Below are 26,730 nucleotides of genomic sequence, written 5' to 3' on the forward strand. Positions count from 1 at the left end.
GAATAAGTAATGCTTGTCAATTTATAAATTAATGTTCTTTTTTACTCTTAATTTAGCCAACATATCATTTAAGATCTAATTGTTTCTGTTGGTCAGGTTTTGACTTTAGCTAGCAATGAGCGAATCCCCCTGAACTCTACCATGCGTCTTGTGTTTGAGATCAGCCATCTGAGAACAGCCACCCCAGCCACAGTGTCCAGAGCGGGAATTCTCTACATCAACCCCGCAGACCTGGGCTGGAACCCGTGAGTGTCTTCACTTTAGTTCAGCTTGACTTGGTAATCAGTTAGCCATACATTTTGTCACACTGCCATGTGTATTTTGCCTAATGCATGTAATTCTAGGAAGCTTTGAAATTATACGGTCTTTAATACATAACACAGCATTATTCTGTCTTCTTCCTCAGAGTTGTAACTAGCTGGATTGAGAAGCGGGAGGTCCAATCTGAGAAGGCAAACTTAATGATTTTGTTTGACAAGTATTTGCCTGCCTGCCTAGAAAAACTCAAATTTGGGTTTAAGAAGATAACCCCAGTTCCCGAGATCACTATGGTTCAGACTGTGCTATACTTCATGGAGTGTCTTCTGATACCAGACAATGCTCCACCTGACTCCAGTAAAGAGCTTTACGAGCTCTACTTTGTATTTGCCTGCATTTGGGCTTTTGGAGGTGCAATGTTTCAGGACCAGGTTTGATCTCTTGTGTTTCAGTGTTTTTTTATAACAACATTTATTATGTTATTTAATACATGTAATGCCAAAAATGTGTTACATACAACAGGTCAAATATATATTTGTGACTCATAGTGGTTTCACACTTGTTTTATTATTTTGCTGAAGTAAAATAATTTAGATCTTCAATATGTTACTACGTAATGAAAATAATTGTACTTTTTTGGAAGAATATAATTGAATAATGCTGTACCAGATTGACCAAGACTGGACTCATTTATTCGTTCTTATGATTTTGATGTTGTTTTAGTATTTTAAAGGCACAGCAAACCATTCTTCATCACAATTGTTTTATTTTAATTTGCAGTTGATTGACTATCGAGTAGAATTCAGCAAGTGGTGGGTGAATGAATTTAAAACTATAAAGTTTCCATCTCAGGGAACAGTGTTTGACTACTATATTGATTCTGAGTCAAAGAAGTTCATGCCTTGGACAGAAAAAGTTCCTGTATTTCAGCTGGATCCTGACTTGCCTTTGCAGGTACAGTACAGCTAGTTTCTCTTTGTTAATTTGTTTCATTTTATTCTTAAAAAACATATTCTCTTTTCTTTATCTTTTGACCCTAAGGCAAACATATGGAATAGCAGGTGGCATACACTCATAACAAAATAACTAAATGATGGATGAAATGTTCCTAAAACTGGTTAGGTCAGATTGGAGTGTAGTGACAAAATGTGAGCTGATTGGCTTATTGCATCTCTTGCAGAAAGGCAAAAGAGAGATTTCTCTTAGCTAATATGTCCTTGTTTTACCTTTCCTGATCATGATTAAACTGACATTTCTGTTTGCATCCTTAAACAGAAATTCAGTAGATATTACTTCAGAAAGATACTACTTCCCTTTTTTCAAGTTTCCCTGGAGTTTGTCTCTCAGATTTCCAGCTCTTTACATCCCTTTCTCACCTCCCATTCCCATTCTCACATTCTTTTTCTTATGTCCTCCTTATCCACCCCTTTGTCTATATTCCTGCTCTTTCCCTCATTCCCACACACACCTGAAGAAGGCTCCACAAACAAAACATTGTTTTTTTTCTTCTTTTTAGTGGTCAAAGTGAAATTAAGGAATTTGTGTAATTGAAGTGTGAACGTCATTTAAATTTAAAATCTAATATTAATTTAATTAAATAATTAACAGGGTGATATGTGTAGGACAGTATGAATGACCAATCACAGTTAACAAGATTTGGTAGTTTTTAATTTTTTTAAAATTCTTTTTAATAATTGGACAAAATTATTTGGTATGAAGTATACATATATGTTTTTTATTTAACTTAATCTTTATTAAATTGTGTTGGTGTAACTGATGACATTCTCAGAAGTAGAGCAATTTAAGTCAGAACTATGTCTATAAAGATAAAGGATCACCAACAAAACCCATTTTGAATAATATTGCACTCTGCCGGTTTGCAGGCCTCTCTTGTGCACACCTCAGAAACCATTCGCATCAGGTACTTCATGGACATGATGATGGAGAAAAAGCGACCTGTGATGTTGGTGGGAAATGCAGGAAGTGGAAAGTCAGTGCTGATGGGAGAGAAGCTGAGGGGTCTTAACACAGATAACTATGTGGTGCAGTCTGTCCCTTTTAATTTCTATACCACATCTGCCATGTTACAGGGTAAGAAGAGCAAAAGATTTTAAAGTGTACTATCCATCATTGAAACAATTAACCTTTAACATTTTAATTTGGCAAATTGTCATTGTTTAAAGCAATTCTTGAGAAACCACTTGAGAAGAAAGCAGGTAGAAACTATGGTCCTCCAGGAAGAAAAAATCTGATCTATTTCATTGATGATATGAACATGCCTGAAGTGGACAAATATGGGACTGTTGCTCCTCACACACTCATCCGCCAGCACATGGACCATGGGCACTGGTAAATCAAGTACAGATTAAATACAGTTCAAACTCATACATACTTCATCTTTTTCTTCATTTCTACTGTATCTCTAATAATCCAAAATACTTTAAGTGAATTTAAAATATTTAAATATTGCTTTTCAGGTATGACCGACAAAAACTCACACTGAAGGACATTCACAACTGCCAGTATGTAGCCTGTATGAATCCTACTTCTGGTAGTTTCACTATCGATCCTAGACTCCAGGTAAGCACATTGTGTGTATCAGATGTTCTTTTATGATGTGGTCTTAATTACCTGTACTGTATATCTCAAATAGAAAGCCAAAAGAAGGTTTCCCAAATCCTAAATAACCAAGATATGAAAAATAATTATCATCATGTATTTGAAACTGTTTCTGATAGATGTTCTATTTATATGTACAATATTGAAAATAATAAGTCTAGTTTTTATTGGCTCTTCATGCAAGATATGCCACAAATCTGGAGAAGTTGAAGCAGTTTTGTAAGGAAGAATGGGCAAAAATCATATTTATTATTACTGCTGCTATCTTAGTAACTATAATAATACAGAAAACATTTGGTTGCTGTCATAACTGCTAAAGGATTTCACAACCGCTTTACTTACTTTTGCACACAGGAATCTTTGATCCTCTGTTGAATAAACATGTTTTATTTAGTAAATAATAAAACTATATGTTTTTGTGTGTCCATTATTCATCTTATCATAATTAAATATTGAAGTCCAGATAAAAGGTTTTTTAAGGTAATTGTAAGATAATTTAAGATGTATGAAAGATGAAGGATACACATATGTACAGGCAGCACTGTATACTGGATTGTAAAGTAACATTTCTTTCCAAGACAATAACTTTGGAGACTGCTGTATCTAAGAGAAATACTACTGGGATTGTAAATGTCTGTGCAAATAATTTAATATTTTGCTTGTTTGAGGTTTCTCATACTTCAGACTATGTCATTCTCTGAGGAGACTGAAAAATTGACTTTTTTTCTTCATTTCACTAGAGACACTTCTGTGTATTTGCTGTGAGCTTTCCTGGACAGGATTCATTGCATAGCATCTATAACAGCATTCTCTCTCAGCATTTAGAAATGAACAACTTTCCACCAGCACTTAAAAAATTCTCCACGACACTGGTCTCAGGTGCTCTTGGTATGCAAAATTCCATGATGGATTACTTCTGATGACAACCATTTTATTAGTTTTTGAGGTTAAAATGATTAAATACTGATAATATAAGTGCATATAAGCTGATTAGTAATACTTAAGAGTAATAAAGTTTGTTTACCTCTTTTATGTTTGCAAATTAGGTTAATAGTAACCAAGGGAATAACTGATAAGCACTGAAATGCAACAAATGATATTGATTCCAGTACTCATTTATGTTTTTAATGCATCTTGGTATATGTGCTCACAAGTTAGAAACCTTGTTACTGAAATATAAACTGTCCCTTTTTGTCTCTAATAGCTTTTCATCAGAAGATTTCTACTTCCTTCCTGCCAACTGCTATAAAGTTTCATTATGTATTTAATCTGAGAGACCTTTCAAATATATTTCAGGCAAGTTGCATACTTTCAGTTCTATAAAATAGATTTGTGTTCACAAAACATTAAGTATTATGTAAAAATGAAAAAGCTATTGTCTTTAAAAACATTAATTTACATATTACAGTTAGAGAATGAAGGTACACGTATTTTTTCAAGTATTGCTGATCCAGACCCAGAAGGTAGTCTGTCACAGATTCTTCACAATAACAGCAATGCATTGCTGTGTTACTTCTCTTACTAGAAGTAGTAAGAAAATAAAACCTTCAGATCCTGATGCAAGAGTATTTGCTTGCACAGCTGGCTTCATGCTGAGGATGATGGCTTCCTCAGTGAGCTAGATACTGTAGTTGCACTCTACTATCCAGTTTAATTCTAAACAATGTCCAGGCATGGTTTTAGAGAAAGCCTAAGTTCATGAGCTAAAACTCATAACCAAGAGTATATAACATAGGAGAATGTATCAAGTTGTTTCAGTTAGAATTCTCTATGTATATAAATGTTATTTTTTATTGTTGTCATGTAAAAAACACTGCACCTTTGTAAGGTGTGGTTAAGAGATTTTGAAGAATATTTACACTGGACTTGCCAGGACTGGATCTAAGTCCTCTTTAGCAATGAATCATGTTTTTGTATCAATGTACACCCTGATGGAGATGGTGCTCATGTGCAGAAGAATATTCGACTTATTGTGCACAACAGATTTATTGATGGGGAGGGTCCAGTGTCTGCGTGGTGCTAAGTTGATTAAGTCCTAGTACCTCTCTTTCCTGCTTCCTCTTGGCTCATCCTGACATGACTTCATTCCAGTAGGACAACACATATCCTCATGCTGCATTTAACAATGGCTTTTTTGTGAGCTGAAAATTTGACGGTTATTTTTGGATGCCTAACATGCCACATGTTTCAATGCCCTGTTAAACATCTGTGGGATGAGCAGATAGAGCATAGAGACCAGAGAACAGGCACGTGATTGTCCAGGCATTATGAGAGAAATGGAACAGAATCTCATAAATAAGACACAAGACTGCATTTGCAGCGTGGTGCAAAGAATTTGTCAAAGATTAATAGGTGTTATTGCTTCCCACATTCACCACAGATGCGTATACCTCCTGTTGATGACAAATGTTAATCAGGATGATGAATTTATCCATGTTATTGTGTTCTACAAAATGTGTACCTGTTACAAAAAATCTTATTTTCATGATGATGACTTTGATACTACATGTACTTTAAATTGTATCATTACTCTGATTCTGAAATCATGAATTTCTGTTTTCGCACAGGGTTTGCTGTTTTCAACAGTAGATTGTGTGAAAGCCCCACCTGAACATGTTAGATTGTGGTTACATGAAACTGACAGAGTTTATGGTGACAAACTAGTTGACGAGAAAGACATAGCACAGTTCACAAAGATTCAGGCAGAAATCTGTAAGAAGTGCTTTGAGGTAAGAATTGCTTGCATGACAATTTACATTCAGTTACTCCTGAGCAAAGAAACTGCTTGGTGTCTATAACGTTGTCTTTAGCAAAGTGGTGCCAAGCTCTGGTTCTGGAGGTGCTTTTATAAGTGTTTCAAATATCAGTAGCACATTAACTGCTGGGAGGAGTTGTCAGACTGCAACAATTAGGCCAATAATTAATTTGACTGGGCTGAGCTGAAGCGAAAACTTGCTGAAAGAGTGACACTTCAGGACTGGATTTTGGCATCCTTGCTTTAGCAGCAAATTGTAAAATGTTATCTTTAAATACCGTGAAATGATTGTATGCTTTAAAAAATATTTAAACCCTTGACTTAACTCACTTAGTTATGAATTTGATAAAGGGTTGTCTTTTATATGAGCAATATTTACCCTTATTTTGTGCAATAATAAACTGCATTTTTAATCAATTACAAATGTGCAAAAATGAATATGACACTTGTTGTTTCTCACAAATCAATTTATGAACGGGCACTGCACAGTATGTAACTTGTAGTTGTTTCTGTTTTATTCTCTCTCTCTACTGTATATATTTCTTCTGTTTCTTTCTGATGCAGGATATGGATGAAAATGTACTGTTTGCAAAGCCCGTCCTTTTTTGTCATTTTGCACAAGGAGTTGGGGAACCTAAATATTTACCTATAGGTGACTGGCCAACTTTAAACAAACTGTTGGTGGAAGCCTTAGACAGCTACAATGAAATTAATGCAGTTATGAACTTGGCAAGTGTATCTTTATGTTCTTAAAAGCCTCCAAACATGAGCTTATGAGCTTAATGTGGTGTATTGTTTTAATACTTTGCCCATGTCTTTGCTTTTGTTTCAGGTTCTGTTTGAAGATGCAATGTCTCACATCTGCAGAATAAACCGAATTTTGGAATTGCCACGTGGAAATGCACTGCTAGTTGGAGTGGGAGGCAGTGGAAAGCAGAGTTTATCTCGACTAGCTGCCAGTATCAGTAATTTAGAGGTGTTTCAGATATCACTGAGGAAAGGATATGCAATCCCAGACTTGAAGGCAACTATTGAGATTCTTTCCATGACATTGAACTATTGAAAAAAATCACAACCAAAATCGATGTGTTAGCTACACATGTCTTAGAAGTTTGTAGAATTTCAGCGTTTTCCATTTGCAATAGAAGTGATCATCATTCACCTTTTTAAAATAGCTCCTCTTTTAACTTCATTCAGTTACATTGGAAGCTTCAAATAAAAAGAACATATTGTTGGTAATGTGCTGGATTCATAGTTGAAATTAGCTTGCCATTTCTTTTTCTTTACGAACGTTACTATAGTGGGTCATTCTCAGGAGCTGATAAATTTGATTCTGTGAAATTGAAACTTATATTGATGAATGCTAATTGTGAACCTAGGTGGACCTTGCTGCCCAGTATATCAAAGCAGGAGTGAAGAACATTGGAACAGTTTTCCTGATGACAGACTCGCAGGTGGCAGAGGAGCAGTTTCTGGTTCTCATTAATGATCTGCTTGCATCCGGGGAGATCCCAGGCCTATTTCAGGATGATGAAATGGAGAATATTATTGGCTCAATGCGAAATGAAGTGAAAGGCATTGGATTACAAGATACCAGAGAAAACTGCTGGAAATTTTTTATTGATAGAGTCAGGAAACAGCTGAAGGTATTACAGCACGCTTCAGAAATACAATTAAATTTTGAAAGTTACAGATTAGATTTCTCTTTGGTGAAATAAATGTATCTTATCATATCACAAGGGTCTATTCATTAGTGGGTTTGGAGACCTCCTAGAAGAAAACATGCCCTGGTGTTGTATGTGGTGTTGCTCGGCCAGTAGGTGGCACTCTTTAAAGTGGCCCAGAACTTCCAAGCCGAAACCAGTGCTTCTGAGCCAATGGTGATAGGAAATACTGTCTCAAACAAAAAACTTTGAACCAATGTTGTTATTATTTGGATATTAAAGATCCCATAGCATTGTTTTAAGGACAAGGGTGTTATTTCCAGTATCCTGTGTAAATGAAACAATCCTGCTCATTACCCAGGCCAGTGCGGTACTTCAGTTTGTAGATGAAGTGGGTCATGTGCTGTGTGTAAAGAACTTTGGGGTGAAAAGCATTATATATTGAATTTGTGAGTCTTCTTTATGACAATTCTTCATCATGCTGTATTATTTGCTTGAACGTATAGTTGCAGCTTTGTTTCTCTGTAATCCAGAGTGCTACAATATTTTTTGTGTGTTTTTCCTTGAGGTCATTCTGTGTTTTTCCCCTGTTGGCTCTACTTTACGAGTTCGGGCAAGGAAGTTCCCGGCTGTGGTGAACTGCACGTCAATTGACTGGTTTCACGAATGGCCTGAGGAAGCTCTGGTGTCAGTTAGCGCCCGATTTCTCCAGGAAACTGAAGGCATTGTGGTAAAAAAATATATAGAATATGAGTTTGAAACTACAATGCATTTCCTCTTTCTTGACTTTGCATACATTTTTGCATGTTTTTTCAGGCTAAGCTTCAAAAGATTTTTTTATCTTTATGTCTTGACATAATGTGGTATATGTTCCTTGTTTTTCCATACCAGCCTGAAGTTAAAACATCCCTGAGCCAGTTTATGGCTTTTGTACACAAAACAGTGATTGAAATGTCTAAAGCATACCTCACCTCAGACAGGCACTATAACTATACAACTCCAAAAACCTTTCTGGAGCAGATTAAATTGTATCAGAATCTGCTGTCAATTAAAAGGAGCGAGTTGCTTTCAAAGATGGAAAGATTGGAGAATGGTCTGACCAAACTTCAGAGCACATCTGCACAGGTTTGTAGGAAATCTTTCAGAACTCAGGTATCAACTGTTTCGGGTATATCACATTACATACCTTATATATTATGTTTGAATAAAGATGGCAAGAGTATGAGAGGATAAATGAATAAAAGAAAGTAAGCCTGTAAAACATGTGAAGTGTGAACTAATGTAGTTTGACATTATGATCTTCATAGGCAGAGAACTTCCTAAGGCTATATTCCTGTGTATCATTAAATGAGCTCTTCAGATTTGGTATCTTTCCAGAACTGAATTTTAACTCCCTTCATTTTTATATATTTCTGTACCCTTTTCAGTCTTGTGCTTCAGTATTCAGGTGAAATCTAAACTGTTACCCTACATTTTTGTACTGTAGGTGGATGATTTAAAAGCTAAGTTAGCAGTGCAAGAAGTAGAACTCAAACAAAAAAATGAGGATGCCGATAAACTCATTGAAGTAGTAGGTATCGAGACGGAAAAGGTGTCTAAAGAGAAAGGCATTGCCAATGATGAAGAGTTAAAAGTTCAGGTCATTGCTAAGGTATTTGTATTTTCAATATGTTATTTATAATGGATATAATTTTGTTAATGTTTGTTTAATGCATGAATGTGAAATTCCTTTTGTTGTTCTATAACAAGTTTATTTAATAACAGATTTCCGTTTTCAGAATGTTGGAGAAAAACAAAGGTCTTGTGAGAAAGATCTTGCTAAAGCAGAGCCAGCTCTCATAGCTGCACAGGAAGCTCTCAACACACTCAACAAGGTACTGTAGGTCTTTGCGTAAACTCTTATTTTACCATTTTCATGAGAACCAAGACAGGGTCTACAAGGAACCTTGTACAAGGAAAGTGTTCACATTTATTTTCTTTTTTCTTTTTTATATCTTAATTCCAAGATAGCTACTTTGGTTATAGGAACAAGGCTTTGCTGTGTGTTGAAACAGTGCTAAGAATAAATAACATTTTTAAATTTGTTCCTACCACTTGATTGTCTCTTCAGAATAATCTGACGGAACTCAAGTCCTTCGGTTCCCCTCCAGAAGCAGTAGTAAATGTAACAGCAGCTGTAATGATCCTATTGGCTCCTGGAGGAAAAATCCCAAAGGACAGAAGCTGGAAAGCAGCTAAGAATACAATGGCCAAAGTAGATTCTTTCCTTGATGGTTTGGTCAACTATGACAAGGAACACATCCATGAAGCATGTATTAAAGCTTTTCAGTAAGTCCCTGGAAATGCTGTCTCTGCAGACATTTTATTTGATTCAGTTATTTTTAGGGAAGGGATAACAGTACTGAATGTACATTGTTCCTCGCCTTTTCGTTCCTCATAATACAAATTATAAAGAAATCATGTAAAAGAAATATTTTGTTTAGAAAACAAGGCCTTCCTATGGAAGATTGTACAACTTGTTTTATAAAATTTTATTAAACGTTTTATGCATTATCATTTATTTCTGCATATAAATCTATTTTTGAAATCTTTATTTAACCACAGTGTTCTAAAACATCGAAAAATGTTGTTCTGTCTCCTTTCCCTCAAGGCCTTACAAGAGTGATTCCAGTTTTGAGCCTGAATTTATTCGGTCTAAATCCATAGCTGCTGCTGGTCTGTGCTCCTGGTGTATTAATATTGTCAGGTTTTATGAGGTGTATTGTGATGTAGAGCCCAAGAGACAAGCATTGGCTCAGGCTAATGCAGAGCTAGCAGCTGCACAGGAGAAACTTTCCATCATTAAAGCCAAAATAACAGTAAGTACAACGCTTCTGTGAAGGGTTTGGCAGTGTTTGAAAATGGCAAGAGTAATGATGTAATAGACATTGTGCATTTCAGAAGCTTGTTATTAGAGTTTCAAGAATATGTGGGGAAAACCTCATTGCTGTAATATCACCTGAATTTAGAAAACAGTTTGTGAATACTGTGTTTCATGTGTTACAGTACACTATGCCATGAGTATCTGATGTTTATAAGCATATTAGTGCTAAGGTTAATTTGTATTCTGTTAATTTAGCCTGTTTGTTGTATTGGGATTTCAAGTTAATTGCATGTTAATCATTTTACATGGAAACACACATTCATTGAGTTCTTAATATTTTTTTCTGTATTCTCTATTTAAGTAAATTAAATAGTTTAGTAATATGGTATGTTACTGATAGACATAGAAAACATCAAGACAGTGACTATAATACTGGAATGTTTTGTAGCAATTAAATGCGAACTTAGCCAAACTAACATCAGAGTTTGAGAAAGCTACAGAGGATAAACTGAAGTGTCAGCAGGAGGCAGATGCTACCAATCAAACTATTTCTCTAGCTAATAGGTATGTGAAAAACGAATTGTTTTTCAATAGGTCATTTTGTGAGTGCATAAATACATTATACAAGTTTGAAATGTATTTTTTCACATTGGACCTTAACAGACTTATTTTCCCACATATGTAAATTGTTTTCTGCAATTTTTCTTTCTTTACTGTTACCCTTACTCATGTAACATCCATTCTGTGGGATGCATCTATTCGCAAACGTCTTTCAGCATCTAAAAATCATACAGTAAATCATAAAGTATTGCTAAGTTGAAGTAACCCAGCTATTAAGCTTACTTTAACACCAATTAGAGGGATAAAATGTAATAACCTTAAATGTAATACTCTTAGAAAAGTTTAAACTAGTAGGATGTTCTTTTCCTCTTTCTAGATTGGTGGGAGGACTAGCATCGGAGAAGATTCGCTGGTCGGAATCTGTAGCTCTCTTTAAAGAACAGGAGAAAACTCTAAGTGGAGATGTGATGCTGATTTCTGCATTTGTTTCATATGTTGGTTATTTTACCAAAAGATACAGGACTGATTTAATGGATAAATACTGGATGCCTTATTTGAAAGAGCTAAAGGTAGCGATGTGTGTAAATTTATCTGAAAATAACCTTTGGGTAGAAAAAGTAATAATCATTTTTAGATTTCATAATCTAAAAATGGAGTGTTTTACAGTTAACATTTTTCAAATACATACTGACATATAGTGGGGTTAAAGTATACAATAATTTGGATAATTGTATTGAATGAGATATGATGAATCAATCACTGTTGAATTGAACAGATGCCATACTGTATTAGTCATATTCCTGTTTAATGTTCACATTCACCCTGGGCTTCAGGTTCCTATTCCAATTACTGAAGGCCTGGATCCTCTTTGCCTGCTGACTGACGATGCTGATATTGCAGCCTGGAGTAATGAGGGGCTGCCCAGTGACCGTATGTCCATTGAAAATGCCACCATCCTCTGCAACACTGAGCGCTGGCCTCTGATTGTGGATGCACAGCTGCAGGGAATAAAATGGATCAAAAATAAATATGGAAGTGATCTCAAAGTAATCCGTTTGGGACAGAAAGGGTAGGGACCGAGCTCTCAAAAAATAAAAGTGGAGTAAAGGAATGCTGTTTTAGGAGGGGAAGTGCTGCTGTTTTCTCTTTTGCTGTGGTTCTGTGGATCATAGGGGAATTTGTAAAGAGATGGTGCTAGGTCATGCAGGGTGACAAGCTTTTGAAGGGAAAGGAGTGTTAATCCAGACTGATGTTGGTCAAAAAGACCTTCCTCATTGTTTTCCTCAGAAAACTTAATTTTTTAGAGATGGCCACAAAATCTATTTCCTGCAATCTTGCTGTTTTCATGACATCAAATCTGCTACCCATTACAATCTTGCCCTGTACTGTACAGTCCTGAAAATCAATCATGAATATGCTGCTTTGTTGTTAATGGAATTGTTACATCTAGTGGGAATAACACTGTGTAGGAAACCATTAAACATCACAAATGCATTAATTTTGTGATTAATAGTAAATCATATAAGTGCACCTAAAAATGTGCATTAACATTTTATATGAAAACAATCATTAGTTGTTTAAATGTGCTAATTCTTTCGTCTCTGTTTTATATGCAAGTTACCTCGATACAATAGAGAGGGCAGTTTCAAATGGGGACACTCTGCTGATTGAAAATATCAGTGAAACCGTGGAGCCAGTGTTGGATCCTCTGCTTGGCAGAAACACCATAAAAAAGGGAAAGTAAGACTCTACATCTGAGTGCATGTGCTAATTATTTCCTCTTTTCTCAAGCGCATTTATACATTTCTTTTTCAACCTTTTGTTTCAAGTATAAACATATTAACAACTTAATTGTATTAAGTAATATTTTTAAAATATGAAAGTGGATTATTTTGTGATGTCCTTGTTTTAACTGTATTTCACAGATACATTCGGATAGGTGACAAGGAGGTGGAGTATCATCCAAGTTTCAGGCTCATTTTGCATACAAAGTATTTCAATCCTCACTACAAACCAGAGATGCAAGCCCAGTGCACACTCATTAACTTCCTGGTGACCAGAGATGGCTTGGAGGACCAGCTGTTGGCTGCTGTGGTGGCCAAAGAGAGACCTGATCTGGAGGAACTTAAGGTGAAATGGAGTTTCATCTGTTATTAGGGCTAAACCAGGAAAAACATGTTACATTACTGGGTTGACAGACATTTATTTATGTGGTATAGTGTTTGGTCACCTGGATCTACTGGAGTTTGAAACAGGCAGACAACCTTTAGAAGAAACTGCTGTGTGTTGAGATTAATTGGCTTGTGATTAGTTCTGGATAAATATTTGTTTGTCTTTTGCTATAATATAAAAGATGGTGGCATATTTTCAATCACACTTTATTTAAATCCTCCGAATCTTTTTTTATTACACTTTGTTACCACATCCCCACACAGCTTAAAAGTGTATAAGAAATAGCAGTGTTTCGAAGGTAATATGGCAAAAATAATGGGTCATTCTGTCTATATTCATTTTGAACGTGGGGATGTCAGTGACTTCCATTTGATAAATGTAATCTGATACCAGAATGGCATCTGATATTGGAGGAAGTGAGAGATATTCATTAGGAATTTGTAGTCGTTAAAATGTTAGTGCTGTACCATTAATCAAAATGCATTCATAAAAATAAAAAAACACATGAGCGATATACAGATACATTTATAATCCACACTGAAAAATGATTTTATTCTCATTGTGGAGCAACACGTAACACAGATACTTAGCTGCTGTTGCATCGTGTGGCCGGTTACAGGCTGGCCTCACCAAGCAGCAGAATGACTTTAAGATCGTGCTGAAGCAGCTGGAGGACTCGCTGCTGGCTCGGCTTTCTGCCGCTTCAGGAAACTTCCTGGGAGATACTGCTCTCGTGGAGAATCTAGAGACAACCAAACGCACTGCTACTGAGATTGAGGAGAAGGTGAGAAACAACTCAAGTTAATTTATTCTCATGTTATAACAAGCTTAAATCAGTTCCCAGTTTACCTCATTGTTCACGAGCACTAAGTACGCAAGAGACCTTGTGAGTGTGACCGCAGTCCTTTAACATTTTCAATCCCTTCTGTACAATGAATTGCAGAGAAGTGGACATTGTTAAACATTGTGCAAGTGTTGTTATTTGAAGACAATCATATCAACCAATTGCTGTTAATGTAGAAGACACCTTAAATCTGGTCATCTTAATAGTATTTTCATTCACATTTTAGGTGCGAGAAGCAAAAATCACTGAAGTTAAAATCAATGAAGCAAGAGAAAACTACAGGCCAGCATCTATAAGAGCAGCATTACTGTACTTCATTCTGAATGACTTAAATAAAATAAACCCCATCTATCAGTTCTCTTTAAAGGTAAAATGCTTAATTCTGTCTTTTTGGTTTTTTTCCTTAAAATTTTGTACATATTTAATTACTGTCCTTTCACAGATCAGAATTTATAGATTGTTGTTTTTGTTAAAAGTGATGTTTATGTATAATGCATTATTTGAAAATAATGTCTTTTGCATATCTTTCCCCCCTTGAAGAGAAAAAAATATTTGTGATGTGCTAGTCATAATGTGTGAAATGGATTCTGTTTTAAATTTTATTGCTTTTTTTAATGAACCAATCATTCCTCAAAAGGCATTCAGTGTAGTGTTTGAGAAGGCTATCATGCGCTCAGAGCCAGCTGAAGAGGTGAAACAGAGGGTCGATAACTTAATAGATGAAATCACCTACTCTGTGTTCATGTATACAAACAGAAGTCTGTTTGAAAGGGACAAACTTACCTTCACAGCACAGGTGGCATTCCAAGTAAGTAAGAATATTCAGGCAACATTTTTGTATGTGACAATAAAATGAGTAGAACAAGACCTTTTATTTTTCTTCAATGCAGTAATAAAGTAAGATGATATATTAAGGAGATTATTTTCTAATATCAGATTCAGGAAAATTAACAAGCACAGAAATATGTACTAATCTCTTTTAACATATACAAAATGAAGACAATTTGGAATTAGTGATTGTGTTGGATTTGTCTATTTGATTTGTGAAGTAAGTGTAGAAGCCTTTTGTAATTGCAAGATGTTTATATATTTTTTTTTCTTCTTGAATTTTAAACTGGATGTGATTCAGTGCAGCTGATCAACTTCAACTTTGGCAAGTGTAGTACTGAAGACCTAGTATTCCACATTACTGAAGCTGTGGTCCTGAGCCAACCAAGACAGTGCCCTGACATATTCCAAAAAACTTTCAAAATCATCTTGGGATGGGCAGAACTGTTGAAATTGAGTTGAAACTTTACAGATTTGATTAACACCCAAACCAGACACATATATATAACCCTCCCATGTTAATTGTGAAAATATTATAATAATAATGTTATTATATTTATATCCATACTGGATCATAAGATTTTGATGATATGTGGCCCATATCAAAACTGCTCCTATTCAAAAACCATCTGACAACTCTTAACTGGATAAGTATCGTTCTAACAGCAATACAATTAAAAATGACAGAATGAGCTTCCTGTTTAAGCTGTTATGAGCTGTTGTATTCAGAACATTAAAACTGAATATGTATCCTGTGAGCTACAGAATTAGTAGGCATCATTCTGGGCATCAGTTCTAATTGATGTGATGTTATTGCTGCTGTATGTAAACTAGCTGGCTGGGCTGCATTTTCGAGAAATCATTCCAAAGTTCTTTGTCATTTTTTAAAAAGATTTTAGTGATGAAGAAGGAAGTGAATCCTGCTGAATTGGATTTCCTCTTGCGATTCCCATTCAAAGCAGGTTTGATCAGCCCGGTTGATTTTCTCTCAAACCAAGGATGGGGTGGGATTAAGGTTTGTTTCTGTGAATTCATAGATTGAAATGTTAGTTACAGTGACCGCTAGATTAATTCATATCCTCAAAGGACTAGTAACTAAAAGACACTAGAACAGCATTATCTAGTGCCATCATCTATAAAATATCTTTAATAAGTAAATTAAAATACTATGAATGCATTCGCTAAGTTAACCAAACTCAAAAGCAATACATAAATGTGAAACTGAAAAACAAGCAATAACATTTCTTTACAGTAACAAGATTCATGTGAACAGAAAATGTAATACAAGACCAAACTTAATAAGAAAAGCAGTCTTCGTATGTTAAATCTACAATTAGGACCATAACTAAAAGATTGTAGAGTCATTTTCCACAAATACTCATGTTTGTTAATGAAGGCTTTGGCTGAAATGGATGAGTTTAAAAACCTGGACAGAGACATTGAAGGTTCGGCAAAAAGATGGAAGAAATTTGTGGAGTCAGAGGCACCAGAAAAAGACAAGTTTCCCCAGGAGTGGAAAAATAAGTCGGGACTCCAGAAACTCTGCATGATGAGGTGTATGAGGCCAGACAGAATGTCTTATGCAGTACGGTAAGATATAACCTTTAGTGTGCACTTTGAACGTACTTGCCTTTGCAAAATTGATGTTATTTTTTTCTTTTCACTTTTTAAAATCACATTTTGCTGTGACCTCTCAAAAAAGTTTAGTTTGAAATATCCTGCGTTACTGCAGCAGATACCTGTAAGTTTTTTAACATTTTACATATTATAAAACGTTTGACAAATATAAGCTACCTCTGATGTGCAGTCTTATATATCTTATATATCAGGAACTTTGTTGAGGAAAAGCTGGGGACTAAGTATATAGAAGGCCGCAGTGTAGAATTCTCAGTGTCCTATGAAGAGAGCAGCTCATCAACCCCAATGTTCTTTATCCTTTCACCGGGAGTGGACCCTCTCAAAGATGTAGAAGCATTGGGTAAGCAAGCAGGCCCAAGTGTCAGAACACAGTGTGCTTCAGACAGCTTAACAATATCTGTGAGATGCATTTTAGTATTGAACCTGAAAGTTTCGATTTTATGTTAATGCATTCCGTAAGAGTATATAATGTTGTGGTGTTGAAATGCCCGTAAACTAAGCTGGTACAGAACTTTGTTGGTATAATACTTGTTTTTTTCTCTTAAAAGGTAAAAAGCTGGGCTTCATGTTTGACAACAACAAGTTTCATAACGTGTCTCTGGGTCAAGGTCAGGAAGTAGTTGCAGAGAATGCTCTGGATATTGCTGCAAAGGAAGGACACTGGGTAATTCTGCAGGTATGGAAATATGTATTAGAATCTTGTTGCATTAGCACACAGCATGGCGTAAACTTCATATATTTTTAATAAAAATTGAGTTCTTTATAGTTATTAGGTGTAGTTTCTGTTTAAATAGATATATTGTAGAAGCCTTCAGTGAAAAGGATGCACAAAACATTTAACTGTATTTGATATACTTTTTTTCTTCAACACAATCATCTGCATTATAGAATATCCATCTTGTGGCAAAATGGCTGAATACTTTGGACAAGAAAGTGGAGATGTTTAGTATAGGGAGTCATGAGGACTATCGGGTATTCATGAGCGCAGAGCCTGCTCCTACAACTGACTCGCACATCATCCCCCAAGGCCTTCTGGAGAACGCTATTAAAATCACCAATGAGCCTCCCACAGGCATGCATGCGAACCTGCACAAAGCCCTGGACTTGTTCAATCAGGTACTGTACATAGCCCAGAGAAGGAAGGATGTATGACCAAGAACAAGACATGGACATGCTATTTCAAGTAGAAATTACAGGCAGTTTAATGGTTTTTATATACAAATGCACATTTTATGTTTTATAAATATCATGTTGATGGAATTCTAGCATCATAATACTCAATAGATAAATTGTAGTAACATTTCTTTTTTTTTCCAATTGTAGGATACCTTAGAGATGTGCTCTAAGGAGTCTGAATTCAAGTGCATACTTTTTGCCTTGTGTTATTTTCATGCTGTGGTTGCTGAAAGGCGCAAGTTTGGTGCTCAGGGCTGGAACAGGTCCTATCCCTTCAATAACGGGGACCTCACAATCTCTGTCAATGTGCTGTATAACTATCTAGAAGCCAATGCTAAGGTAACTGAATAGATACAGTAAGATAGTCTTGTTAAATAACTTGTTTTACTACAAGATTCTGTGTTACCGTATTAATGTATTTATTTTGATGTTTAAGTTATTTTTGCTTTTCTTTTCCAATTTTACAGGTTCCCTGGGATGATTTGCGCTACCTGTTTGGAGAGATCATGTACGGTGGACACATCACAGATGACTGGGACCGGAAGCTCTGCAGAACATACCTTCAAGAATATGTACGTCCTGAAATGTTGGATGGAGAACTGCACCTGGCACCTGGATTCCTCGTACCTCCTAACTCTGACTACAAGGTCTGTAGTGACAGCTAGTTCCATTCCCACACTGTATTATAGGAACACATAATGTAAACACTACCACGTAGCCTGATATTGTTACATCTTATAAGGTAAACAGAAACCTCTTACAATACTCCAGATTCCCTCTTGATCAGAATTTCCAAACCAGTATACTTCAGTGTAGCAACAGGAGCCACTGCCATAAGGTGCTGTTCTTCAGATGAAAAATGAATCACAAGTCCAAACTTCGTGGTTATTAATATCCATGCCAGTGTTGGTTATAGTGAGAGATGTTCACCTCAGTGTCCTAGTATACTTCCACCCTGGGCTTGTACAGTCTGGACGTCCTAAACTCCCCCCTAATTTATTTGGTGTTTACTTCTAATGTCTCCACCTGATCACCTTTACATCACCCAGAAGGTGAGCTGCTTTGGGATACAGTGCATGAAAAGCACTATGAAAATAATTATTTGGACAATAGAATTTTAGAATTAACAGCAATAAATGGCTTTGCAATGCATTTGTTTTATTTAAAAAATGAGCATGGTTTGTGTTGCATTATCCAGTATATACAAATTTCTACAGTATATAACACATAATACAGGAGCTGAAAATCAAATGATGGTTGACACTTAGAATATAACACGACAGAGCATACCTCTGAAAATGTTTTATACTCAGAATGTATTGGCTACTGTACGGCTGCAAGAAATATGTTCACTGTTCAACAGGGTTACCATGGGTATATAGATGAAACGCTACCTGCAGAAAGCCCTTATCTCTATGGTTTACATCCCAATGCTGAGATTGGCTTCCTGACCATCACATCTGAGAAACTGTTTCGAACAGTGTTAGAGATGCAGCCCAAGGAATCGGACGTAGCTGGAGGGGCTGGGGTCTCTCGAGAGGAGAAAGTAAGTAAACCATTATTTATAGCTGAGAAATATGAAACCATTTCATGCATGTTAAACAATGAATGCAATTATGGAAAACATATTGGAACTTGATAAAGTCCCGCTGATTGAATACACCTCTCAACTCTGAATCGGGGCTTCTGGTCTGGAGAGACAGGCATGCTAAAAGACATCAGACAGCAGCCTCAAAGTGGACACTGGCAGGCATTAGTCTTCCAAAGAGCCAGATGTTAATTTTGTCCCACTGAAGAAAATCTCAGCCCCATTCAAGGTGCCCACTCTTTTAAAACTTTTCCTTTGCATTAAAATTGTTTTTTTTAGTTAGAATGATTAACTTATGAATGCATCTAATAAAACAATATATGCATACCTTGTATAAAAGTCATTTCACAACGTAATAACATCAGAATATTCAACTTGGGTACTTTTAGCATATCTGTAGAGAGACCTGGTGGGACTGCCAGTAAATATTGTTGTACAACGATGAAAGTTTGAGTTTTATAGTTTGAAAGGTTGAGTTTTTATATGAAAGCAAGTTTTATCTTTCTATCAAAGGAAGTATTCCCACAATATAGGAGTACTTATTTTTCCAGAAATAAAACAACAATTTAGGCCTTAAGGGTTAAAAGAAAAATAACATACTCAGCATTTTTGCTAACTTCCAATAATGCCTTATCAGTGAAACTGACCTATTCGTTTAGTCAAGTAAGGTAAATGGATGAGCCAAACCGCCTCCTCCTCTTGTTTGTAACCTTTCTTGTTCAGGTAAAAGGACTTCTGGATGAAATCCTAGAAAAGCTACCAGATGGATTTAACATGATGGAGATTATGGCCAAGGTGGAGGAGAGGACTCCCTATATAGTTGTTGCTCTGCAAGAGTGTGAAAGAATGAACATATTGACCAAAGAAATAAGGAGGTCTTTGAAAGAGCTTGATTTGGGTTTAAAGGTGAGTCTTGCTTTATAAAATGCTATGATTTTTTTTTTCTACATTGTATATAGTATAGTAAATGGTGAATTGGTGGTGTTATTTATTTTTTAAATGAGCATGATAAAGTCTTTCTTTTATTCAGTAATTCAGTTATGCGAGGAAAAACTAAAAACTTTGTTTTGTAACAGGGAGAATTAACAATAACATCAGATATGGAGGAGCTCTCCAATGCCCTGTTTTTAGATAGTGTTCCAGAGTCTTGGACAAAGCTTGCCTATCCATCACTTCACGGACTAGGAGCTTGGTATGCAGATCTGTTGCTAAGAATCAGGGTAAGCTTTTACTTGTTCAGAAATGCAACTATTCACAGTAATTTAATGGAGGTGTGGTAATTTCTGTTTGCATGGGTGGCAGTGAGTATAAATAGCATTACCATGGTAAAAGGCGGATGAATTCATTCTTTAGGAGCTGGAGTCCTGGACTACAGATTTCGCCCTTCCCACAGCTGTGTGGCTGGCAGGCTTCTTTAACCCTCAGTCCTTCCTCACTGCCATCATGCAGTCCACGGCCAGGAAGAACGAGTGGCCCCTGGATAAGATGTGTCTCTCTGTGGAGGTCACGAAGAAGAACCGCGAGGACATGACCAGCCCGCCCAGAGAGGGTGCTTACGTGCATGGTCTCTTCATGGAGGGTAGGTCACACTTTGTGCAGAACATTTGGAAACTCTGGAGTATGCGTTAATAATGACACTGTTTCCAAAAAAAGTAAGATTTTTGTAAACAATACAAACAAACATATTTGAGCCATCGTTTTAAGATAAAGTTCACTTTGCGTAACATATCTTCATGTTATGTATTTAATCAAAGGTCTGCAATAACATTTGATAGGGACAGAAAAACCTCGGTACCATTTTAGTAATGGATTCCTGGAACTTGGAAAAGATAGCAACACTAATTCATGCACACTCAGTTTTCATTCATGAGAATATATTTGTACATTAGAATTAAACAGTTTAAAATGTACATAGTACATTAAGCCAACATATTATGAGACAATACGGGTAAGTGCTCAGAAATACAGTAGACATTTTCAAGGTTTCAGTTCTCTTCTGGAGTCCCCAATTTAAGCATTGTGTTGTTTCAGTTTTATCACAAAGAAAAGGACTTTTAAGTTGTAGAATGAGAAACATAGAATTTTGTTAAAATTAAAAACCTGTAAAAACTTGTTAAAACCACAAACAATTATCGTACACTGGCAAAAGGCACCTAGACTCAAAGTAATAGTCCCCTACTCTCCCCCAGTTTCAAGGGTAAAGAAGATCATTTCTGTTGCTGTTGGTGTCAAGATGAATCATGATTAACAAAAGTACAGCTATTATGTATTGGTAATTGTAATTGTAACTGTTAACTGGTAATTAAACATTTTGGGTTTATTCAGACTTTTTCATTGCTTCACTTTACAATCCTGATACCAGACTGCATAAGTCTCCTGAATCAGTGGGTCCCTATGCGAGGGGTAGACTGCGCTGCTGGTTTTCACTAACTTTCATTAAGACATTACATACTGGTGTTAAGTGATGCTGTTGATAATATCAGCATTATAAACTTAATGATATCTTTCCTCATCTTTAAAGGTTTTTCCCTTATTTCTAGTTAGACATCTCTTAATGTGTGATCAGTCTTAAGAGGAAGAATTAACAATAACATTGTGAGGAGCACACAACGGCCCAACATAGGAAGTAGAATGCCTCATATACTCCCAAAATCAGTTTTCCCCCCATTCTATAGAGGCCCAAGACTGAGTACCACATCCAAATACAGACTTCTGAAACTGAAGAATACAGGATAGAGCCAAATTACAAATCCCTTCAATTAAAAGAACTGCAAGTACATTTTAAAATACAACATGGGAAGAAAAAGTAAATAAATTAGTGTGCAGTTAATAACATGGCTGTAACAAAAACTGAAAGAGACAGCAGGCCACAGGACCAGGGCTGGAAGCCATTGTCTGAAATGACCAAGCAGAGTTGAGCATGTGCTCTCTGCCTTCCTCCCATAAGGATAGAATTCCCAGCAGTTGTATCCCTGTGCGTCGGTTACTTACTTTGTCCTCCAAAAAATAATCTCTTACCTCATACTTGAGTTACCCTGTTCTTTCTATCTGTGGTTTAGTGGAGAAGAGATGACATAGCTAATGATGTTATTTCCGGCTCACAAAAACACGGTTTTTGGAGCCTGTAAAAACAATGCTTCAAAACACTTACACTCATTAAATACAATCAGTTTGTACTGGAAACTAGTGCAACTAAGGAAACATTTGTGCAGTCTGGAAGATTTTGGAATCTTCAGTTACAGAGGAATTAATATGGTCTAAGAATATTTTCTAATTTGCAAATTTCTTAATATCCAATTAGTTACACACAAAAGACAACTTTAGTAATTGTAATTTATGTATAAATTACTGTTTATAAAGAATGTAAAGAAAATGACTTTGTAATATTTCTGTTTGTCAGTGTTTTGATAAATTATAATCTAGATTTCAATCTATTGCATGAAGGCTAGATTACTGTACATGCTCATCTTGGGATGAACATGGAATATTTATTTGTATCTGCATACGTGATAAAGATATTGATATTTGGATGTTAATGGGCCAGAAGCAGAACAAACAACACCTTTAGAAGTTCACAGCCTTTTTCCTTCTGGCAAGGTGATTCAGTGCACTGCTTAACATCTGTTTTTCTCATTCCTAGGAAATGAGAAAAAACATCTTTTGTGATTAACTTCCATATTTTTCCAAACACTTGCAGAGGATTAATTTTTGCATAATACAAACAGAGATATAGTAAATGTGCTTGGAGTTATGTGCTTAGAGTTGCACCTTTTAGATAAGGAAAGAATGTTATGGCTCTAAAGCCTAAAGCTGCCAGTAAATTTCATTCCACTAGATTACAAGTGGGATGCACATCTGCAACAGGAATGGTAGGAGGTAGTATTGGTCATTTATTCATAGATAAGTTACTTCGATTTTATCAATGAAAATTGTTCCATACTGCTGGGCCTGTATAATTTTTTCAAAGAGCAAACACTGAATATGAAACAACCATGAAAATAGGAAAGACTAGATAAATGATACCTTTTCTAATGTAATATACCATCAGGAACAAAAGGATATGAGTTCAAGAAATGAAGTCCTAGTTCCCAATGTTATTGTGCATTGCAGGAGCTCGCTGGGACACTCAGGCTGGGGTGATTGCAGATGCAAGGTTGAAGGATTTAACCCCTGCCATGCCAGTGATCTTCATTAAAGCCATTCCCGTGGACAGGCAAGAGACCAAGAACATCTACGAATGTCCAGTGTACAAAACACGCATCCGCGGACCAACCTTTGTCTGGACATTCAACCTGAAAACAAAGGAGAAACCAGCTAAGTGGGTACTGGCAGCAGTCTGCCTGCTATTACAGATCTAATCCACAAATGTGTAAAACAAACACAGAAGGAACAGTTTTTGAAAGTTTAACCAGTTTGCAAAGGAAGTCTCTGTCTCTGTATGGTGCACTCTAAAGTACACTATCAACCATTCCAAAACTTCTGTTTCTGTTCAGTTACACATAAAGACTAGAATAAAAATGCAAAAAATGTTATTTTTTATAAAGCATGAAAAATTCAGCAAAAAGTGTTTAAGGTCAACCACTTATGACATCTCAATTCATCTGTTGGGTGTGCAGAGCTCAAAGATCACATTTCCTTGAACAAAATACAGTCAGTAGAACTTACAAACTAAGGAAAATGAATGTTTGGAGGGATTACATTGAGAAAGATGAGAAAATACATTAAAGGCACAGGAACACACATTGTAAAACCAAATCAGTTAAGGTTAAGTTAAAAATAAAACTATTTTATTTTATCCCACTATTTTACAAAATAGTGGGATAAAGTGAAACTGTAGAAAAACTCTTTCGGCAGACAGTGAACATATGTCTACATAGTTCTGGTGAATTAACCCAAGATAACTTTCTGTTACTGTTCCCTTAACAAGTGACTGGTAGTGCTTTCACCATTTCCCAGAAGTCGTCAAATAACCACCTCCCCTTCCTTTGCCTTTGTCCTTGTGTAAAAGAATGTTAGTATTTCTGCTTAGGACTGTCTGCTTGAACAATGTTTATTCCTAAAAATATACTTTTTATTAAACTATTTTCATCCCTAATTTAATAATTATAAACATCCGCCTTCAAGGAGGATGTTTTTAATTCTTATCCGCACTGGACCTGCAACAGCCATAGTACTGTTAGTATATTATATAATAATAATATTAAACAATACCTAATGTAATTGGTTCTCCTGTTCTTATTGATGTCCGAGTCAATCTACTCGTAGTAAGAAGACAGATATATCAGAAACCATTTATCTTAGTTAAAGTACCATCTTAATGATTCAAGGCTTGATTACCCAATGACTGTATGTTGTGTTCCAGAAGAGTGCTGTGTAATATGCCTACATTAATCAGCCACATTAAGTTATGTAATTACCTTCATAAAGACTACTGCAAGGGAAATAACACTGTTTTTAAGGGCAATCAAGAAAATCTAAAAGCATGCATACATGATCAGCTTTCATCTGGTCCTAATTCACTTACTCTGTAATATTACCTACTATATTTTACAGTTTTGCATAGGTTGGGAAAACCACTGACTGATATAGCTGCTGCACATTATTAATGTAATTTTGTTGCACAAACATAGTACATTTAGCATTGATTATTTAATCAGTTTGTATAGGTAAGAAGCAAAGTACTGCTTTGTTTAACTTTTTCAGTAACTAAACAAAACAAGTTTATAGAAACACTTTTACATAGTTTTAATAGAACCAATAGAAATACTTTTATTGGATTAGGTTTATATTGTTTAAAATCAATGCTCCAGAAAAATATTGAAAATATATACTACTGAAACTTGTGTAAAAACCCTTAATCCAGAATAAGAAATTCAGAGAAAGCCTCCTTTCAAATTACTATAATCTTAAAATGAATTTCATTTTAAGATCCACAAGGTGTCAGTCTTTCCCATTGAATTCAATTTATCCTTCATAATACAAGGCCCAGTCTTTGTTTCATATTATTGTGATTACAAACTAATTGTAAATGCACGTGGCTCAAATAAATTGAAATGCTATTGTCTAACTTCACTGGAGAGTACTTAAAATTAAGAGCATCTAAATGAAATCCCATGAGTTTACAATTTTCCTTCATTTTTGCAAACTAAAAAACATAAGAAGTCATACATTACTGATTATGTACCTAACAATTTAAATTAGGTTGAAAAAACAATAGCTTACAAATAAAGACTGAAATAAGATCCTTAAATCTGTTGATATTGTAAAGGTATAGTCACAATATGTCATACAATTCTGTGATCATTTCATTTCACAGAAACCAAACAGGTTACTAGTAAAACTTTATATCCCTTTCAAAATGTCTTCCAAAATCCCGACAATAATGGAATCTCCCATTAATATTCTCTCATTTTCTTCTAAAAATATATTTTTTAAGCTCTTGATTTTTAGAACAACAACAAACATGTTACTGAATACATTTGCGCAACAGTGTTTCACAATCCAGAATAGAAAAAAATCTGGGTCCTCACACGTACCCTGAGCAATACATAACGTGCTCCTTCCCATCAGTCCTTGTGAAATGTTTTCCAAAGTACAGTATTAACAAAAAAACAGGATGTTTATATCTGCATTATATTTCTCTTATTGTATTTAAGGCAGTTGCAAAAGACACTCATCTGCTTTTTACTAAAAAACAACATGTAGGCTACCTCTTTTGAAAATGTAAAAGGGGGGGAAATGGTAGTCTTGGATGACGTTATTTTTGCAGACTAATGTATAGAATATCAGGTCCCGAGTCTTTTACAAAAAATAAGATGCAAGTCAATGTATCATTTTCATTATAACACAGTCCCATAAAGCATGATCAAATTTAATAGACACAAAATATTTAACAAATATATGAACAGGAAACATATATTAGTTTGTACCATGTAATTATGCATTAGTTACTATTGCTAACCACATTAAAATGTCAAGCACTTTCTCTTATTATAACTATTGTCATAAATGTAGAACAGCTTGCAGAATGGAATGAAGATGGAGGAATGTTTATTTTTTAAACAATACATTCAAATATAAAAAAACTAATTTCCAAAAATAACCAAAACAACTGAGGTCTACCCCATGCAACTGCAAATGTTTGTGGTTATTTCTTTTACTTTAGAAAAAAGGAGTGTCTTTTTATACAATAGAACTTCTAGGACTAAACAGGAAATAAGTGTGGGCTACTGAAGTACTTTGAGCCCCTGTACAAAAGTTTCACGGAAGTCTGTTGCAATGTTTTGCATAGAACAACTCAGGAGCCCTGCTCAGCAAGCCACAACAAAGAATCAGTACAAGTCTTAGTGCAATCTGCAGTTCCCAGCAGGGCTGAAGGGACTGCTTGTGGACTGCCCACTGCTCTGCCATTTAACAAAAGTGTCTTTTTTCTTGCAAGAATATTAAAGAACATGGTATTATCAACTGAAAGTTGATACCAACGATGAAATAATTTAAAGTCATCGTAAGAACAGGTTTAATTCCTACACAACAAGGTCAAAATGTTTTCAGATTTTTTTGTAACAGAGGGTTTCAGATTTCACTGCTCTTAAGAAGCATACAATCAATTCATTCAATTGCTATGCATTTTAAATAAAGGCTTAGGCTTACTCTTGTTTAGTAATAGCTTTGGTATGGTCAGCTCCCTTTTACAGTGGGTCTGTGCATTCACAGAACAAGTATTGTATTGGTATTTAAATAAATCATAACAATATGGTTCATCTC

General features: G+C 35.6%; 2 protein-coding genes across 5 annotated transcripts in view; one reads left to right on the forward strand and one right to left on the reverse strand.

Moving 5' to 3' along the window:
* Window positions 1–24,186, forward strand: part of LOC148652732 (dynein axonemal heavy chain 17-like) — a 44,153-nt gene extending 19,967 nt beyond the window's left edge. Inside the window, exons 43-80 of the mRNA XM_088599838.1 lie at window positions 97–245; window positions 407–689; window positions 1,039–1,212; window positions 2,142–2,349; window positions 2,442–2,607; window positions 2,736–2,838; window positions 3,618–3,765; window positions 4,082–4,173; window positions 5,445–5,606; window positions 6,197–6,361; window positions 6,465–6,656; window positions 7,012–7,278; window positions 7,865–8,026; window positions 8,188–8,421; window positions 8,783–8,947; window positions 9,075–9,170; window positions 9,407–9,624; window positions 9,947–10,154; window positions 10,608–10,723; window positions 11,097–11,289; window positions 11,554–11,789; window positions 12,338–12,460; window positions 12,646–12,850; window positions 13,512–13,676; window positions 13,963–14,103; window positions 14,374–14,544; window positions 15,457–15,579; window positions 15,961–16,154; window positions 16,394–16,542; window positions 16,751–16,878; window positions 17,091–17,318; window positions 17,526–17,717; window positions 17,846–18,025; window positions 18,742–18,924; window positions 19,690–19,872; window positions 20,043–20,186; window positions 20,320–20,545; window positions 23,077–24,186. Coding sequence (XP_088455964.1) covers window positions 97–245; window positions 407–689; window positions 1,039–1,212; window positions 2,142–2,349; window positions 2,442–2,607; window positions 2,736–2,838; window positions 3,618–3,765; window positions 4,082–4,173; window positions 5,445–5,606; window positions 6,197–6,361; window positions 6,465–6,656; window positions 7,012–7,278; window positions 7,865–8,026; window positions 8,188–8,421; window positions 8,783–8,947; window positions 9,075–9,170; window positions 9,407–9,624; window positions 9,947–10,154; window positions 10,608–10,723; window positions 11,097–11,289; window positions 11,554–11,789; window positions 12,338–12,460; window positions 12,646–12,850; window positions 13,512–13,676; window positions 13,963–14,103; window positions 14,374–14,544; window positions 15,457–15,579; window positions 15,961–16,154; window positions 16,394–16,542; window positions 16,751–16,878; window positions 17,091–17,318; window positions 17,526–17,717; window positions 17,846–18,025; window positions 18,742–18,924; window positions 19,690–19,872; window positions 20,043–20,186; window positions 20,320–20,545; window positions 23,077–23,324 — 6,720 coding nt within the window. The 3' untranslated portion in view covers window positions 23,325–24,186. The remainder of the gene's footprint in view (window positions 1–96; window positions 246–406; window positions 690–1,038; window positions 1,213–2,141; window positions 2,350–2,441; window positions 2,608–2,735; window positions 2,839–3,617; window positions 3,766–4,081; window positions 4,174–5,444; window positions 5,607–6,196; window positions 6,362–6,464; window positions 6,657–7,011; window positions 7,279–7,864; window positions 8,027–8,187; window positions 8,422–8,782; window positions 8,948–9,074; window positions 9,171–9,406; window positions 9,625–9,946; window positions 10,155–10,607; window positions 10,724–11,096; window positions 11,290–11,553; window positions 11,790–12,337; window positions 12,461–12,645; window positions 12,851–13,511; window positions 13,677–13,962; window positions 14,104–14,373; window positions 14,545–15,456; window positions 15,580–15,960; window positions 16,155–16,393; window positions 16,543–16,750; window positions 16,879–17,090; window positions 17,319–17,525; window positions 17,718–17,845; window positions 18,026–18,741; window positions 18,925–19,689; window positions 19,873–20,042; window positions 20,187–20,319; window positions 20,546–23,076) is intronic.
* Window positions 20,677–26,730, reverse strand: part of pgs1 (phosphatidylglycerophosphate synthase 1) — a 41,185-nt gene continuing 35,131 nt past the window's right edge. For 2 of the 4 annotated variants that reach the window (XM_088599833.1, XM_088599837.1), the window contains exon 10: window positions 20,677–23,258. The gene's annotated coding sequence lies outside the window, so the exon portion shown is untranslated. Of the gene's footprint in view, window positions 24,222–26,730 lie in introns of all 4 variants that reach the window. The other 2 variants (XM_088599835.1, XM_088599834.1) reach the window with 2 other exon arrangements.

Source organism: Lepisosteus platostomus, chromosome 11 (genome assembly GCF_059453375.1).
Source record: "Lepisosteus platostomus isolate fLepPlt1 chromosome 11, fLepPlt1.hap1, whole genome shotgun sequence".
NCBI lineage: Eukaryota > Metazoa > Chordata > Actinopteri > Semionotiformes > Lepisosteidae > Lepisosteus > Lepisosteus platostomus.